The 20289-nt window shown below is 36.3% G+C and overlaps 1 protein-coding gene across 5 annotated transcripts in view; it reads left to right on the forward strand.

Moving 5' to 3' along the window:
• MTUS1 (microtubule associated scaffold protein 1) overlaps positions 1–20289 on the forward strand; it is a 106609-nt gene that overhangs the window by 68401 nt on the left and 17919 nt on the right. For all 5 annotated transcript variants that reach the window (XM_039349385.1, XM_039349386.1, XM_039349384.1 and 2 more), the window contains one exon: positions 8469–8683. In XM_039349385.1, the coding sequence (XP_039205319.1) occupies positions 8469–8683 (215 nt within the window). The remainder of the gene's footprint in view (positions 1–8468; positions 8684–20289) is intronic.

A 20289-nucleotide genomic window follows, 5' to 3' on the forward strand; every position in this document is an offset into this window, starting at 1 on the left:
GCTTTTCATCCTAGCTATCTCGTCAAAAACATTTTTGGACTGTTATTTGAGAAATTATGTGAAGATGGTGGTCAGTAACCTTTTAAAATTATTATTATTGTGGTACTCTAGATGATGAAATACATTGCATAATGATGCTTATTTATAACATTTTTATTTGGAGATAAAAATATTGCACTAGAGAGGTTGTTGCATTTGAAAAAACAACCATGTTTCTAGTATGTTTCTGATATCTGTCATGTCTGAAATGAGTCATTTTTATTATCAAAAACTAGTTTAGACTCCCTAAAGCATGTCCAGAACTTTGTGCCTGCTCTTTCCTTCCCTCAATAAATACTCTTGTAGACTATGAAACAATTTTATAGAGTGCGTATAATGTATCATTTCCAATCTAGTTCATAAACAATCTTCTTCTTGTGCCATATCCATTATCGGACGTTGGCGATCATGTTGGCGATCCTGTTTTTATCAGCAGCCGCACAAAAAAGTGCTGCTGAGTTTTATCCAAACCGGTACCTTAGATTTTGAAGCCATGATGTTCTTCTTCTGCCTCGACCTCGTTTGCCTTCAATCTTTCCCTGCAGGATTAAATGGAGTATTCCGTATTTTTCTGGTGTCACATCACATGTCCGAAATATTCTAATTTTCGTTTTTTAATTATTTTGATGATTTTCCTTGGCTTTCCCAGGCGGCTTATCACCTTCTCATTTCAATCTAATCTTGCAAATCCTAATATAAAGTTGTATTGTAAATGTTCTTTGTCTTTAATATTATAGTAGACAACCCATGACCCTTTGGGCTATTGATTCAGAGATATTTCCTTACCTGAACAGAGAAATTGAATAACCATGGATAGGATAGTGAGAACGGGAGCAACTTCCTAATTTCTGCCAGCTTTACCATTGACTTTCATTCCGTGAAGCTGGCAGGGAGCATTAGAAATTATAATCATGTGATCATACCAGGAGGCAATCCTGAAGCCACCACAAAGGGTTTTCCTTTGCAGTAATGGGTCCCAGATTTTTTTTAAAAAAAATTAGCCCATTTGAGGTTCATTAATTAAAACTTGCTTTCCTATTATGCACCATTATCATCCAACAGAGAATTACAAACAGATAAGAGAATTTTAGTAGTATATAATTTCTGATACAGCTGAAAGTACAGGTTTATTTTGTTCATTTTTGCTTTCTTATTAGTCTGAAGTTGAGATGAAATTAAGTGAAATGCCAGTAACTGGTAATACAGGTAGTCCTCAACTTATAACAGTTCATTTAGTGACCATTCAAAGTTACAAAAACATTGAAAAAAGTGATTTATGACCATTTTTCACACTTACTACCGTTGTGACATCTGTGGTCATGTGATCAAAATTCAAATGCTTGGCAACTGACTCAGATTTATGATGGGTCATGTGACCATTTTTTGTAATCTTCTGACAAGCAAAGTCAATGGGAAAACCAGATTCATTTAATAACTGTATTACCAACTGTAAAACTGCAGTGATTCACTTAACAGTTGTGGCAAGAAAGGTTGTAAAGTGGACAAAACTCACTTAAAAATGTCTCACTTAGCATCAGAGGGGTCATAAGTTGATCTCAATTGTGGTCGTAAGTCAAGGACTACCTGTAAAGCAACAACAATGAATTCATATAGCTGATGTAAAGATACAGTTAAATATATATTCAAATGAAGAAGAAAATTAGGGAGTTATATAAAACATTTACAGATAGTTTTTCAAAATGTGGAAAGGGTTTTCTTTATAGAATGTCCATAAAGTATTGCTAAAAGAAGATGCCTTACTGTAATGGAATGTGGAAATGACCTTGGAGAATGCAGATAGAGATGCTGCCTAGCAACTATCATACAAGAATAATGGTCCAAGAAAGTAACTTAGAAAGGACCTGGCCTAATGGATCAAATAATTAAAAGTTGAAGTGGGAAGTTTTGTATTTTCAGACTTGCAAGAATTTATTAATGTAGCCTTACAATAAAGTAAAATTAGTTTTGTTTCCTATCTGGTTTACCTGGGAGAGCTGACACTTACCATGTATGACAACACCCACATATATTCTCCTTGTGCACTGTAGCATTATGACTGACATTAATTTTTGAGGGACATCCTTCAGATCTGAAATAAAGGATTTGATTGGTTTGGGTGTGGCCATGTTAGGCATCCATTTATTAGAGTGGTATTTTCTTGCCAAGACTTGCAGTTAAGTTGAACTTCAGGAACGGAGAAGATTGCTTCTTCTACCCAGTGTCTCTCTCCATAGATATATGTCTGAATAACGATGTTCCAATAAGTGATTATTTTTTCTTCAAGAAATACTATATTCTGTGTACAAGATTTGGAAGGTAGCATCTAAAATATGCTTTCATAGTGATGGATGACTTAGCTGTGACCTTTAGAGGAACTCAAACAAACGAGGAATTATATAAAGCTGAACAAAAGGAATTTAACACCATGATAGAGTCTAGAAGAGGAATGGTAACAACTTTCGATTTACAGGAAATACAGCAGTCAATTAAAGAAGAGATCAGATCTGGTCAGTTGGAAATGAAATATGCACTTGAAGAGATTAAGAAAGCATGGATGAAAATGGAAATACGATTAAATACCCAAGCTGATTTGGTCACATTGATGAAGGATATGAGCCAGAATCTGACTAATATTAAAGTGTTTCAAACAGCAGTAAAGAGTCAGAACATTCCTGCCAATTTGATTACTGTTCCTGGAGAAGATCAAGACCAGATATTCCAGTTATTGGGCAAGAATGCTGAAAATATTAGCAGGTGTGGTGCTAGCAGTTGGAGTGAGGAAAATGAAGAAAATTTGGCTTTTGGTAAGGTAACCACTGTAATTCTGATAATATCAAAGACTTAAATTAAACAACATAATTTTCTCTTGGGCATTTAGGAGGAAACTTCGTTTAGGCAACCCTGTGATTTAACTGCTGTTTTTTGTTCACTTAAAAAAAGTACTTATTTGTTTCATTTTTAAAGGGCAAAATCCCAGCTTTTGTCTTCCATTTGTGTTAGAATTCAGCTCCCATAGTATAGCTAGCAAGGCCAACATGGACATTGGGAAGACATGAGATTAGGAAATTCTGGTGTAGGTAGTGCTGCCGTATGGAAAAGGAACTCTTCAACATGTGGATTAAGACTGACAGAGTTGTAGATATTACAGAGTTCATAATAATTTTTTAATTCAGTTACAATGCCAGATGGAAGTGTGCCTGAGAACATGAACAATAGATGCACCATCTATGCCTAAATCATGTATAACTATGTTTTTAATGCCTTTTCCTGTATAGACTGGCTCCCTCTACTTGAATTATCATCAATTTCTTTAAACTGGTAACAAGTTAAAGAACTCATTTACATTTTCCCATACGTATGAGCAATTAATCTTGTATCATAAAATTTATATTTGATCTTGGCTTTATGATGATTCTGAATCAATCAGTCTTGATTCAGAAATTCTAGTACATAACAGATTTTTCCAGATTTTGATGCTCCAAATATTTGTAATATGTAAAGTACTAAGATGTAAAGTGCATGAGCAAAGTTGGCAAGAACCGTAAGCAATTTTGGGAGTTGAAGTCCACATACTGTATGTTAAAGTTATCAAGGTTTAGAAACACTGAGGGATAATTAATCAAACATTCTCATGAAGTAAACCATTACTTTTAATTCACAAAAATGTTTGCCTAGCTATCTCTACATAATCTTATTGTATTTTACTGTCAAACACAATATAGCTGGCATGCTAAGAAAGCAAGACTTCAATAAGATACCTTTAATGCTAGTCTTGAAATAAATACAGAATCTGCAAGGACTTCCCAACCCTTCATATATAGAGGGGAGTCCCTTTGAATGATCTCAAAAAATTCTTGATTAAGGTTCTTACCATTGCTGAATTTCCATTTGTAGGATAGACTGCCGTGTTCTCTTCTAATTTTTGATTCTTTATATCTAATCACTGTTCCATTATTTTCCCAGCTACACCACAATCATTCACATTTTTAGCGACAACTGAATTATAACTTTTGTACCCAGAATACAAGCGTATTTTATCTATTCACACAGTTCTGGGTTCTTTCTCTGGGCTTGGATAATTAGCATACTTTAGAGGTTGAATTTCTTAATTACTGAATACTGTATATTAACTTTGTGAACACCAAATTCTCGAATAACTTTCTCTGCAATCCCTGTTAGTTCTAATGTAGTATGTGAGAGTGATGCAACAAGAATACTTGATAACTCATGGAATAGTTTATGACCCATTTCTATGGACAGTTTCCACAAAACTGGCAATTCTAGTAAAATAGGTGAATACCCATTGATTCTATGTAGCACTGAACTCCACTGTATTGATTAAAATTATTCATCGTATTTGGGGCCAAGTATCTAATCACAAACATTTGGCAATATTTGGAATCAAATGGTGGCATTTGTTGGGAAGAAACAGTTTACTGTACGGAAGGGAGTGCTGACAAAATTATGATGATGAAACCACTAGGAATGTAATAATTCTAGCTACAATCAATCCTAATAGTGACCCTCCACCATTCTGTTACAGACTAGTTCATCTTTATATCCCCCAGTGTTTCATTTATTTATAAGCTCCCTGAGCCCTTTGATAATTCACAGTGGAATTGTCCTGATGAAAATAAGCAAATTGATGCAACTATCAAATTAAAGATAAAAATATGACTACCGTAAGTTTCTTTACCACCTAACCACTAAATTTCTAATTAAAGCAGCTTTGAATGACATTGAAAGTTTATAAAGCACAATTTAATAACTCAAGCAACAGTATTTGGAGTTTTATTAAAATGTGTGACTAGATGTATCAACCCCCAAAATATTTTTCTTCTGTAAATTATATAAAATATGTATTATTTATTTAAATCCCACCTTTATTGTTTTTACAAATCACTGAAGGCAGCAAACATATCCACCTCCCTTCTATTTTCCCCAAACAACAACTCTGTGAGGCGGGTTGAGCTGAGAGAGAATAATTGACCCTAAGACACCCTGTGGATTTCATGGCTAAGGCAGGACTTGAACTCACAGTCTTTTAGACTAAACTGGCTCTGTTATATTTTTATTTATTGTAAAAACATGTTTCCCATCATGCCTTTTATTAATATTTAAGTATGACTTCAACAAATTCAAATCTGATAATTTGTACATTATTGCAAATTACTGTAATAAATACATGAATAAAATAAATGCATAAAGTGGATTAAAAAAGGATCAGGTATAAATGTTACTCAATTCTTTAAATATTTATTTCTTTCATATTGGTAGTTGAATTGTCATTATCCAAAGTTAGTGTAGATCAAGTTTGTTGTTTTAAAACTCTTTTTTTTCTGAAATCTATTCATCATCGGAACATAAGTAAGGCAAGCATTCTGGATTTAGTTTTTTGCTTTTCACTCATCATAAAATAGCCTAGAGTCAACATGAATAATCTTTACATGTATGTGCATATAAGTTTACTTAGTAGCAAAATGTGTCTCAGAATCGGCTCAGATCAGTGGTGGGATTCAGCTGGTTCGCACCAGTTCAGCAGAACCGGTAGCTAATTTTTTGTTGCCCAGGCCCAGAATGGACTTCCAGAAGCGGCATCAACACAAAGAATCAGTTGTTCATATATTTGAATCCTACCACTGGCTCAGAAGTTATTCAGACAATTTGTCTAAATAGAGAAACTGACAAAATAGAGTTGTGCTGCAGTAGTAGCTCAGGTTTTAAGGTATGTCAATAATGCCCAAGATTAGTTTCTTACAAAAGACAGATATTTATTTTAGGGATGGACTTATTGGATGTTAACTAGGCTAATGCAATGTAAACTTGAACTTTATGAAAGCAACCATTTTGCAATAATTCTTTGATGCTTCTAATTTAACATGCTTTAGATTCATGCAATAACAAAGTATGGAAAGTTAGCTTGCTTTGAAATGCAACTTCGAAATTTATTTTCAATATTTATTGATATCCTTGGATTGCTATAGCACTTCTGCTATAACAAATGGGCCTTAAACATTTTAAAGCAGTCTTCACATAAAAACAAAATTTCTACAGGTGGTCATTCTATCCCTTGTCATGGAGTATCCTTGTTTTTAAACAGCAACATTTTGCTGTGGAATAGGTGAATTCGGGGCTTCTGTCAGCCATAATATAACTTATATAAAATTGCTTACTGTGACTAGGGAAATTCTTTAATAATAAGTGAGGTAATGGTCATCTCCATTCAAATTTAAAAAACACGAACTGAAAAATATGATCGACAGAGTCAATCATACATGTGGACATTGCTGGAAAGTTCTGGAAAATGTATTAAAGGGAAGTTGTTAAAATTAGTGTTAAAATCAGCCCTTGTAAAAGGATGTCTGTAATAGAACTAAGGGAATATAAATACTTTGTAGCTACAAGCCTCTGTATTGGTCTTAGCAGTAGCAGAAACTTTGTGCAGGTAGTCCTCAAATTACAACAGTTCACTTAGTACCATTCGAAGTTAGAGCAGCACTGAAAAAAAGTGACCTACGCCTATTGCAGCATCCCCCATGGGCACATGACCAAAATTCAGACACTTGGCAACTGACTCATATTTATGACCGCTGCAGTGTCCTGGAGTCATGTGATCAGCTTCTGTAACCACCTAACAAGGAAAGTCAAGGGGGAAACCAGATTCACTTACAACTGTGTTACTAACTTAACAGCTGCAGTGATTTACTTAACAACTGTGACAAGAAAGCTCATAAAATGGGGCAAAGGTCACTTAACAAATGTTTCACTTAGCAACAGAAATTTTGGGCTCAGTTGTGGTTGTAAGTCAACGACTACCTGTAATATGGCTCATTTCATACTGCACCCCTATATCTCCAATCGATTTCATGATTAATTTCTAGGCCTTGTCTGAGCTTCAATTTAGCAGAAACTCAGGAGACAGACTGACTAGGAACATTTTATGTAGCATCCCATATATAGATTTAATGCATTCCCTGTAATTAGAGGAATGAAGCCAGGATGATCATTAATCATATAAACTGAATTCACTGCCAAGTCCTAATCTCCATCCTGGGAAGTCTTACATCTAGTCTCAGTGCTGCACTGTGTGTTATAAACAAGGATTTCTGAAACTATATAAACATTTTTTAATATGATACAAAACTGGAACTGCGTATCATTTGTACCCATACAATAGTTGGGCATCAAACTTTGTATGAACAATTTGATAATAGAAGTTGATAAGAATATAACAATTCAAATAATTCTGCAAATGCAATCCCAACCTTTAACTTGTATAATAATAATAGACAGCATAATAAAGCATTTTCCCCCCTGTCTAGACACAACCTTGTGTAAGACTCTTACCAAAAACGTAAGATGAAATTTATTATCGCTCATAAGAATTTTTCTTGGGAAGTAATTTGGAAGTAAATTTTCAGTAAGATAAATAACAATAAAGTTCAGGCAATCTCCTCAATTAAAAATGGTGCTTAAATTACCAAATAAGCTGCATCTTTGATGTGAATAATGAATGCTTTATAACTGTCAGAGAATAGGTTCATAAAATCACAATACAGTTTTGAAATTGTAGGAAGGGACTTTATAGTGTCATCAATTTCACAATTCATGTTTACTGTATATAAACAATAGTGTTACATGGGCTCTATATACCATTGCTCTCAGGAACTGAAATTATTGCAGTGGTTAAAATGTTGAACATGAGGTAGAGAGACCCAGATACAACTAATGTTTTTTTAGTCCTGTTTACTGTGTAGGATAACTTACATTTGGGCAGGGAGCGGAAGCCTACAAGTAAGTTGCTTGAGCTCTCAAAAGAAAAGGAGGAATATAACTGTAGTTAAAAGAAATAAGCTCTAGATAAAAAAAATGACTGGCTTATTTGGAAACAATTTTTTCTACTGTAAAACACTGATACTGTTTTTAAAAAAGGAGAATAACTACATTTAATGGGAAACCCTTCTGTTCAATGTCAACATTAAGGCAGTAATTATAAAAGTCATTAAGAGCATAAAAGCATCCACAAAAATGCTTACTGTGCAAATTGCCAAGTATGCCTCCAGTATTGTCTAGAGAATAAAGTGCATCTACAATTTGCCATATTTGAAATTGCAGCACTAAAGATGCATTAGTGTGTGTCAAAAGGGCTTTCCAATATTTATTGTAAATGTCTTAAAATACAAATGTGGGAAAATAGTATTTTGGTGATCAAAATAATGATAGTGTTGAATATTAATTGTAGACGATAGCAATGAAATATTTTAATGAGACACTTATAAACACAGATAATTAATCTTTAGAGAATTGAATTTATGAGTTATTTTCCTTGTAACTTTCAAAAGAATGCTGCAACATGCTGTGAGTGGTTTTCACTTGTCTTGCTAATTTGGATTATATTCCTGATTTAACTTTTTTTTCCCCCTCTCCAGTTGGCCAGGGTAAACAGAAGAGTCCTAAGAATTCATGTCTACAGACCAGGACTTCTAAGGAAGTACAAGCAGAAACAAAAACACAAGAGTTGATGCAATACAAAAGAAAATGTGAAAACCAAAGTGGAATTATCCAGCAGCTGAAGAAATGTTTGGCAAACAGCAATAGGAAATTAGAAGTATTAGCTCTTGTGATCCAGCACTTTCACTCTGAGGTAAGGTTTCATGTCAAATTTATACATGCTTTATTTATTGAAATCTAGATGCAAAAGAAAAACTCCAAATTAAATGAGAAGCCTAAATGAACAGTGCAATAACACAAATTAAATTTCCAAGGGTATATGGATGTTGACTTCCCATCCCACTTTATTGCTATACTGTATATAGACATGCTTGCCAAGCTTGGAATTCCAGCATGGACTGAACTTAAGTTTTGCTTAACTACTTGTTTCAGTAGTTACTTAAACTGCTAAGGAAGATATTCTACAAAGGAAATGCTGAGTTCCAAATCACTGCAGATAATTCCTGTGTGCTCTTTCAGTTATCCCTCCAGAGGTAGAGACAGTAGGCAGGGACATTTCCCAGGTTTTTCTGTGTTGCTGTTATTCAGTCTTCTGCTGGATTAGGAGCAACCCTATGTGCATATTAGAACAACTTTTCCCAATCTGCTACACTCCACATATATTGGCCTAGAATGGGGGTGTCCAAACTTGGCAACTTTAAAATATATGGACTTCAACTCCCAGAATTCCCCGGCCAGCACAGCTTAAAATAATTTAATTATTGGTTATTGGATTTATACACTGTTTTTCTAGCAATTTGATAGTTGAAATACTTGCCACAGAACATACAACATGGAAGCAAAAGTGCATTATGGCAGTCAAAATTAAAATAAAACGCCAAGCTAAGTTCACGATAAAGTGTTAAAAGAGTTGATGGAAAATATGTTTTTACCAGTCTCCTAAACACTGTGGAGACCAAGCACATCTCTCTAAAGAGGACATTCCACAACCTGGGATCCAATAAAAGAAGGTATTTCCTGAAAGTTGAATCTGTGATAGTAAAGGCAGCTGCAGAAGGGTTTCTTATCTAACTAGCTGGGCAGATCCCTCGTGAAAGATGTACTTCTGCAGATATTCAGGCTCCAAGTCATTTAGGGCACTATAGAACAACAGAGAATACTTTAGTTGCATTATGTACATTATTTTGAGTTGTACAAAATAAAAATGAGATTAATACTAATAATACTAATACTAATAATACTAATAACAATAATAACAATAATAATAATAATACGTGGCAGTGCCTGGAGACAGCAGAATAGACGAGAAAGAACTGGAGAAGATAACAAAATACAAAGACCTACAAATAGAAATAGAAAGACTGTGGCAAAAGCAAGCAAGGGTAGTACCAATAGTAATAGTCTCCTTGGGTGCAATCCCAAAACAACTGGAACACCACTTGAACACCATTGGCGTTGACAAATTTGCTATTAGTCAATTGCAAAAGGTGGCCTTACTAGGAACTGCTTCCATCCTGCGACGATACCTGTAATGCCATCAAACATCCATATCTGCCTATCCCAGGTCCTGGGTAAAGACTTGATAGGTAGACAAAATGCCAAATCCAGTCTGAACATCTGGCTGACTGTGCAATGATCAATAATAATAATAATAATAATAATAATAATAATAATAATAATAATAATAATAAAAATAATAATAAAAATAATAAAAATAAACCCCCAGTGAGGCACTACCTTGACGTGGTTGTGGGGCTTGTGTACTCTGAGGAAGATGAGAGCTATGCCAGAGGTTCAACCATACTGGACAGGTCTCATCAGAGGAGTCAGACAAAGAGTGTCTCTCCCATAAAAAATATGGTGAGACGTAAATTTCAGAATGCCATACCGGCTCGGACGTCGCCCGGGTTAACAAGGTCCGCACTAGATATTGGAGTTCCTGGATATCTGGTGAAAAATGGGTTACAGGACTCAGGACTGTTGGCTGAGCAACCAGGGCCAGCAGCTGCAGAACTACTGGAAGAAAAGGTGTTTACCCGTCGCAGATACACAGTGATGGAAAACAAAGAAATAATGATCTGTTACTACAGATCAAGTCCAACAAGAAGAGGATATCTAAAACGAATGCACCAGTTCTGGAAAGAACAACATCCAGAATCAGAAATAACAGAACAGAGACTAGCAGATCAACGCCGATTTATAACACGAAATAAAGTATTCACAGAAACAGAATTGGACGAACTGCAAAGGTTTACCCAGAGCAAAGAAATCAAAGCCTTACCAGAAGTAATTCAGAATGTAGAGGCAAACCAGGGGGAGTTGGCAGTGAAGGAATCCAGCAGAGATATACAACTGTTCTCATTTGGAAACCAGGCACCTCTACCTCAGGAAGAACAAAACCCTCTAACTAAAGAAATAAAAGAATTGAAACAAAGAATAACTGAGCATCTAGAACAGCACAAAAACAATAGAATAAGGCTACCTGCATTGAAGCTTGTTCCAAAGAAACAGCTAGCACAAGCATTAAAAGATGCAAATATTGCAATATCAAGTATAAGCACCAATTCACTGCAAGAAACAAACCAACTAATGTACAGCCCAGCTGCAGTTATAACAGAATACCTGGGATGCAAAATCAACAAAGAAGAAAAACAAACAAACAGTGCACCAGAAAAATGGAAGGTTAGACTAGAAAATAAGATCAGCAAGTTAAGATCACATGCAAGCAAGCTAGAACAGATGAAAGAAAAGAAGCTGAAGAACAAGAAGACCAAAGAATACCTAATCAAGAAATACCACTTAGAAACAAGGAAGATCAAGGAAGCACTGGAAATAATAAAGCAACAAATAACAGCTATAGCCAGGAAAATCAGTAGATATGAAGCTCGAATTGCAAACTATAGGCAGAACCTCCAATTTCAATCCAATCAGAAACGTTTCTACCAATCCATCAATGGAGAAACTGCAAGAATCAGTCAGTACCTGACAAGGAAGAAACAGTGCAGTTCTGGAAGCAGATATGGGATAACCCAAAGAAATACAACAAGGATGCGGCTTGGTTAAAAGAGGTGGATGCAAATAAAACAGAAGTTGAAATGAAAGAACTAGTAATAACAACAAAAATGGTAGAAAAAAGAGCAAAGAAAATCAAAAATTGGTCAGCACCAGGTGAAGATGAACTGCATGGGTTTTGGTTGAAACATCTAACTGTTATACACCCACTCATTGCCAAGCAGTTCAACAATATACTACAAGGAGGAGAAATTGAAAAGTGGCTAACAACTGGGAAAACCTACCTAATAATGAAAAATCCAGCAAAAGGGGCAACACCAGGTAACTACAGGCCAATTACCTGCTTACCAACAACTTTCAAATTACTAACTGGTGTAGTAGCTGATGCAGTGCAACAGCATCTAGTTGAAAACAATCTCTTTCCACCTGAGCAGAAAGGAAACCGCCCCAACAGCAGAGGAACAAAAGATCAACTCCTAATAGACAAAATGATCTTGGAAAACTGCAAGAGAAGGAAGACCAACTGAATGTGGCATGGATTGACTACAAAAAGGCATTTGACTCTCTGCCACATGATTGGATAATAAAGTGCCTAGAAATAACAGGAGTCAGTAGAAACATCAGAAAATTTGTGCAAAGATCGATGGCACAATGGAAGACACAGTTGCAGATCAATGGTGAGAGGCTGGGAGAGGTTAATATCAAGAGAGGAATATTTCAAGGAGATTCATTATCACCATTACTATTTGTTATTGCACTGTTTCCTCTGTCAACAATACTGAATAACTCAGGACATGGCTATCAAACATCAAAAACATCTGCCAGACTATCCCACCTCCTTTACATGGATGATCTGAAGCTGTATGGAAAAACATCATCTGAAATAGAATCGCTGCTCAACACTGTCCGTATATATAGCCAAGATATTGTAATGGAGTTTGGCTTGGACAAATGTGCCACACTTACTATCAAACAAGGAAAAATAATGAAAACTGAAGGAATCAAGATGCCCCACGAAAATAACATTAAGAGTCTGGATGAGGAAGAGTACTACAAATACTTGGGTATCCTTCAAGCTGACAACATCAAGCACACTGAAGTCAAGAAAAAGATTAGAGGTGAATACATCAAGAGAGTGAAGAAGATCTTAAAATCCAAACTCAATGGAGGAAATACCATAAAGGCAATCAACACCTGGGCAATCCCAGTCATTAGGTACACAGCTGGAATAGTGGACTGGACTCAAGCAGAACTAAAAGCAATGGATAGGCAGACCAGAAAAATAATGACAATGAATCATGCCCTTCATCCACGCAGTGACATTGATAGACTTTATCTACCAAGGCAAATAGGTGGGCGTGGAATGCTACAAGTACATCAGATGGTTGAAGAAGAAAAAATGGCTTTGGAAGAATATCTGAAGAACAATGATGAAGATGCACTGAAATTAGTATATCAGGAAGGCTTACTAACTACTGGAGAGACCAAACTGGCCTACAAGAAAGACCAAATGAAGAACAGAATAGAGGCATGGGAAGACAAAGCACTACATGGCCAATACATGAAAAAAATAGCTGGGAAAGCAGATAATAATAAAACCTGGCAATGGCTAAGAGCAGGAAAATTGAAGAAAGAGACCGAGGGACTAATTCTGGCTGCACAAGACCAAGCCTTAAGGACAAATGCATACAAAGTCAAAATTGAGAAGACAGCAACAGACAGTAAGTGCCGCCTATGCAAAGAAGCTGAAGAAACAGTGGACCACTTGGTAAGCTGTTGCAAGAAGATTGCACAGACTGATTACAAGCAGCGGCATGACAAAGTAGCAACAATGGTGCATTGGAAGATCTGCAAAAAATATCATTTGCCTGTAAGCAAAAACTGGTGGGATCATAAAATAGAGAAAGTCATAGAAAATGATAAAATTAAACTGCTCTGGGACTTCAGAATTCAAACAGACAAGCACCTGCAACATAACACCCCAGACTTAACAATTGTCGATAAGAAAGACAAAAAAGTCTGGATAGTGGACGTGGCAGTGCCTGGAGATAGCAGAATAGAAGAGAAAGAACTGGAGAAGATAACAAAATACAAAGACCTACAAATAGAAATAGAAAGACTGTGGCAAAAGCAAGCAAGGGTAGTACCAATAGTCATAGGCTCCTTGGGTGCAATCCCAAAACAACTGGAGCACCACTTGAACACCATTGGCATTGACAAATTCGCTATTAGTCAATTGCAAAAGGCGGCCTTATTAGGAACTGCTTCCATCCTGCGACGATATCTGTAATACCATCAAACATCCACATCTGCCTATCCCAGGTCCTGGGTAAGGACTCGATAGGTAGACAAAATGCCAAATCCAGTCTGAACATCTGGCTGACTGTGCGATGATCGATAATAATAATAATAAAGTTGGAAGGGACCTTGGAGGTCATCTAGTCCAACCCCCTGCTCAGGCAGGAAACCCTATACCATTTCAGACAAATGGCTGTCCAGTCTCTTCTTAAAAACTTCCAGTGTTGAAGCATTTACCGCTTCTGGAGGCAGATTGTTCCACTGATTAATTGTTCTCACTGTCAGGACGTTTCTCCTTAGTTCTAAGTTGCTTCTCTCCTTGATTAGTTTTCATCTGTTGCTTCTTGTCCTGCCTTCAGGCGCTTTGGAAAATAGCTTGATTCCCTCTTCTTTGTGGCAGCCCCTGAAATATTGGAACACTGCTATCATGTCCCCCCTCGTCCTTCTCTTCATTAAACTAGACATACCCAATTCCAGCAGCCGTTCCTTATATCTTTAGCCTCCAGTCCCCTAATCATCTTTGTTGTTCTTCTCTGTACTCTTTCTAGAGTCTCAGCATCTTTTTTACATCGTGGTGACCAAAACTGGATGCAGTATTCCAAGTGTGGCCTTACCAAGGCATTGTAAAGTCGTATTAACACTTCACGTGATCTTCATTCTATCCCTTTGTTAATGCAGCCTAGCACTGTTTTGGTCTTTTTGGCAGCTTGATTTTTCAATAAAGCAATCCTAATTTCTATATTTTGAACCAATAGCAATTTGTGGATATGTTTATGCAACATAGAGCATATTGCAAGAGTCATCCAAGGTATGGACAACTAACACAATGTTTGGCTCATTCAAGAAGGATTGTATTTGGCAGATCAGCCATAATTGTACAAACACATTCCTTGTTGCAACTAGTGACTACAAAATCCAGTGACAGACGAGGAACAAGGAGCACTCTCAAATTGCAGAAATATACCTTGAATGTTATAACCCAGGAATGTCAAATTGGCCTCCCGCAGGCCGGATGCGTCATGTGCAGGCCATGCCCACCAGGCTCCACAAAGGCAAAAAAATGTCACGATATGTCACGATACGTCACATAAAGTGATCGAGTTTGATACACGTGTTATAACCCTTTCCAAAACAATTTCACCTCACTCCCAGAAGTCCAGCCTTTTCTTTACAAAAAGCAAAAGACAAATCAGATCAGATTTTCTTTATCAGCATCAACTGGGTCTTGTCTGGATTTGATTTTAATTTGTTTTCATCCAGACTTTTAACATGGTTAGATAACATTCAGGGATATTAATTGCTTCCTTTGAGTTAGAAAGAAAGGAGCAATCACCAAACTTTCAGGGAGTTACAGTGTAATGTACTTGGAGAATGTGTTGTCCTATGCCCATCTGAAGTCTCTAAAGAAAATAGCTGCCATCTATGTTACAATATACTATTGATAGCATGAAATATTTCAGTGTGATTGCTAGTAGTCTAGTTCTGTATCTTTAAAACAAAATGAGCTTGGAGATTTTTCCATGGGTGTTTTCAAATGATTAATCACAATATTGAGAACTATAATTAAATGGTTTGTTAGTTGTAATTGTAAATGAAATACTTTGCAGTTGCGTACTTTGCAGTTGTATGATTGAAGCACCTGTACCTGAAGCATTAAAACAACTGTGTCTCCCAGGAAGCTTGGGAGACTATCCCTGGTTGTATGGAGATGTGGGTATATGCACTGCTGCTTTTTTTTCATTGGTGGTCCCATGCATGGACAACTGGACATATTTCTAGAACAGCTTTGTATGCCTTCTGGAAGACAAAGCTGCTTTAGCACTTAGAAAACAGGTGCTTTGCTCTTAATATCACACACTGTGCAGCCTTCTATCGAAATAACTCACCTTTTGAAGCCAAATGCTCAAATTTGGAATAGGATGCACTATGCATTTTTAATATATCAATTTTCCACCATACATATATATCCTACCCAGATAGGGGATGACCCCTTGTTAACCTTGGCTGATCTTAAAAAGCTGAGCTGAGTTAGACTTGGTTGATTCTTCAGGAACTAAGACTAAATTGAGTAGTTGAAATCCTAGATGAAGGAAGTGGCAGAGTGTTTCCCACTGTTATACTGTATTAAATGAGACATTATCTTTACATTTGTCATGCTAAATCTCAAATCAAATATTTTCCCTTGGTCTTCTTCAAAGAAAAGCAAACCAAGGTGTTTTTGAAGTGGTAAAAACTCATTATTTCTTAGAATATGACTGAGCATGAGCAAGCACTAGATTTCTGTAAATACCAGTTTAAATACTGCATCAGTCATTCTAATGAAGTGTTAGAAGTAAGTCTTCATCCTGGTTCATCCAAGCTGGGAATAAATAAGCAGCATGGCGACTGCTTTGGGAAGATGGTTACAGTTTATTGAAGAAGCAGAAAGATGGTTCTTCAGGAAAGAGCAGAGGAGAGAAGGGCTGAGCACATGGGCAAGGGGTTTTTTATACCCTGTCTGGCTTTTTGTATGGAATAGTTTCCTCTTCCTGTGGCATGAACCTTGAACTGAGTCTGAGTGCTTTTCTAGGCCTTAGTATTTGTGGTTTAGTCCTATTATGTTCCAAAAGTCATCTCCTGCTTCCCTGGGGCTGGGCTAATGACTCTTAAGAGTTTCTTTGTCTTCTTGAGTTCCTTGGCTCCAACCTTCCTGATGGTTTTACATTTGCATTTGTATAGGGCTGGCTACTGCTTGGGGCAGAGAGATAGATTTGGGGCCAGGTTTGGTTTCTGCTTTTCAAAAAATGCTTTTAAAAATCCTTTTGGGGAAATATATATATATATATATATATATATATATATATATATATATATATATATATATATATATATATATATATATTCCTGCCCTTTTAATATTTCCTTTTCTGGGGCTAACTTCCCTGAGAAGTAGGTTGGAAAACATGTTAAGTTGGAAAACATGTTAAGACTCCTTCTGACTTAATGTTACATAGTATCAATTTCTGGTAATTTCTCTTGGATTTGTGAAAATGAGTCAGGTAAAACAATTAGTGCTAAGATCTCATGAAGACTTTTTTCATGTAGAAACCAGAGTGTTGCGTCTTTCTAAGCCACAATTCAGTTTTGAAAGCTAGTTGTAGCTTTTTATTTAAATCAGCATGTCAGTATCATAATATTGTACACTGTAAATCTGTTTAGTTTCCCCATAAGACAATGTGCCTGAAATATTTTTAATATTATTTTGTCCAGGATACCATTATTACAGAGATCAACAAATGAATGTCAAGAAGAAAAATTTTCAGGAACAGTTACCACTTTTTAAAGACTAATTTTTGCTAGAAAAAGTTATTTAAAAGTTACCATATCTTTAAAATGGGTGTCAAACTGTCGGCCCGCGGGCCGGATGTGTCATGCCGAAACCGTGCCCACCCAACTGCCGGCAATGGAAAAAAAGTCATGATATGTTACGACACGTCACATGATGTTGCAAGTTTGACACCCCTGCTTTAAAAGAACAAATGTTGCATCTTCTACTGAAAGTTAATGAGGTCACAGTGTAGCATTAGTGACACTTCTGTTGTCATGGTAACTTTGATGTCATAGTCTTTTCATTACCTTGATCTCAAGGGAAAGACTGAAGAAGGGCCATTGTTGTTGCTTAAACATACTCTTTTAATTACATCATGGCTATAAAACTGTCCAAATGTAAATGCTTACTTCCTTGAAAAAACCTTTTAGGAATATATAACAACCTCTTCATCAAGAAAGAGCATGGCTCTGGCTTTAATCTTGAAATTATATATGTCAGACCTCTGTGATTAATATTACAGGCCCATGAATTTATTGAGCTATTCAGTTTTCATCGTGTGTATTTCATCAATAATTATATTACAGTTCATGGGTTGCAGACTTGCAAAACTCTGCCATGCCTTTGGATTTGATCAATTAACCATTTTGAATTTCCTATCTAGTTACAAGAAAGAAGTGGTAAGTCTCTTGAAGTAGTTGGGATTTTATTTTTTTTTTATTAGTGTTATTTTAAAAGAGGTTGCCAGAGCAGTCATTAAAAATTCGGCAATTTGTGCATCTTTCACCATTTTTAATTCATATATTTCAACCTAGGTTTCTTGTTACCATGTAAGGGAACAACAACATTCAGTGTTTTTCATACCCAGAAACAGAAATCTAACCAAACATAATAGTAGTTTAAGGATCTTAGACAAATGCAGATATACTTTGTTTACATGTGATGTGATAATACCTTTTTCACATAAGGAAGAAGAATTGTCCTGTCCATTTCTATCATATGTTTATCTGATGATAGAATGATATACAGTATCACTATAGCCTCCTAGTGTTGAAGCTGAATAATAACATAGAGCCAATAGCAATGAAGCATAGGAATAATGTTGGGATTCCTTCAGAAAGGTATTCCTTCTGTCAATGGTATTTTCTTCTTGACAGGATGCAAAGAGCCTATTCCATTTCTTTCTAGCAAGAGCAGCAGATTTAGTAAAAAAATAAATAAATAGTGGAAGTAATGCAGGTGTTAACAGTTCCAGATATGGGAAGAAGGAAAGGTTGAGTGGTTTGGGATTGGTCTGGGATTGCATTGCTAATGTATGATTGCCTTTAACTGGGAATGAGCATCTCCTTTAGTTTGATTTGCAGAAAATGCCCTTCCACAGTGTCTTTCAAACAAAATACCCTTTATCATTGCATTGTCCAGAGGTTATTGTAATAGATAGTTGTATGGATTGTGAACAAGGCTAATTCTGTCTGCAAAAATGAAGGCATTAAATTAGCATTTCACATCTCCTTACAAACTGATGCACATGGCTTTGCACAGGAATAGCTATGAGATTTCAACTGAAATACATACAGATAGTACTTGATGTACGATCACAACTGGGACCAGAATTTCCCTTGCTAAGCAAGGCATTTGATAACCAAGTGACACCCAATTTTACCACCATTTTGTCATGGTTGTAAAGCAAATCACTGTAGCTGTTAAGTGAATCGTGCAGTCATTAAGCAAATTTGGCTTCCCCCACTGACTTTGCTTGTCAGAAGCCAACTGGGAAGATCACAAATGGCAATCACATGACTCTGGGACAAATGCCAAAATAAGACCAGTTATTAGATTTGGTTGCTGCTCAGATGATCCGTCCAATAGCTTTGGATTGATAGGTTTGATTCTATGTTGATTTCTTTGAGTCACTAGGAGTTTTTTTGGTCAAATATCTAGTATTTGGTTCAATTATTGTCATTATCTCACGTTGGCCTTCTAAACAGATGGTCCTTATTTTAACATAAATTCTTCTTAGCCTAAGAAATGGAACTCTGTTCCTAAACAATGAGAATTGTTGCTTTTACCTAGAATTGATAGGAGCTCCTGACAAACTAATCAGTTATCAGATAGTGGATTTCTCTTATTGTGAGATTAAACTAATTTGCATTGAATAAATATTTCAAAAATAACAAATATGTTCACAAGGTGGGGCTTTCTCTTTTGTCTATTTGCAAAGTAGTTCCTGCGTCTTGAACTGAACTACCTTATTTTCTTGTACACTCAATACTTACAAATTTAGACTATTAATAAAATTAAGATATATAGAATTTAGAATATGCATACAATCCTCCTTTGTGCATTTTGTCCTATGTAAATAAGTCATTAATATTCTTGTTTTAATGTTGCCTATATATTTCTCTGGAATAGAAGCAGGGAGGACTGACTTATTTGCCAAACAACAGGAAGTTTTATGGAACCTCCAAGTCTAATTACCTTATATAGCATAATTTTTCATGGATTATGTGTGATCTAGGACAACCTATTCAAACAGTTCAGAGCCAATAAGAGCCCACTCTATTAATAGCCCTAATATGATTGCAGGAGCTCCCATGCTTTGCAATATACTGATTAAGTATGCAGAATAAATACTGACGCAATATAAATCCTGATTTTGAAATAACAAGTCACCATATTGGAGAAGGAAAAAGATTCTTGGTGACCAAATTCATACATTAATCTAAGCCAGTGGTTCTCAACCTTTCTAATGCCACGACCCCATAATACAGTTCCCCATGTTATGGTGACCCCAACCACTTATACATCACCAGGTGCCAGGGGCTTGGCCAAAGAAAAGGGGGGGAAATGGCGGACAGCCTTGCTTGGTGACCCCCGTGAAATGGTCGTTCGACCCCAAATGGGGTCCCGACCCACAGATTGCGAACCACTGATCTAAGCAATAAATGCAAGGCTGGATTTGACTCCTGATTAGATGCTTCGTGAGATCAATTCAAGGCTATCACCTTTTTAAATTATTATGTGCCTTTGAGTCACTGTTCACTCCTGGTGAACAGTTTTCCTGGCAACAGTTTCAGAGGTGGTTTGTCCTTGCCTCCTTCCTAGGGGCTGAGAGTGAATGACTGGCCTAAGGTCATCCAACTGGCTTCATGCCTACTAGCGTAGCACTAGAACTCACAGTC

The sequence above is a fragment of the Crotalus tigris genome, unplaced genomic scaffold, assembly GCF_016545835.1.
Source record: "Crotalus tigris isolate CLP2741 ecotype Arizona unplaced genomic scaffold, ASM1654583v1 scf7180000018268.1906537, whole genome shotgun sequence".
Lineage (NCBI taxonomy): Eukaryota > Metazoa > Chordata > Lepidosauria > Squamata > Viperidae > Crotalus > Crotalus tigris.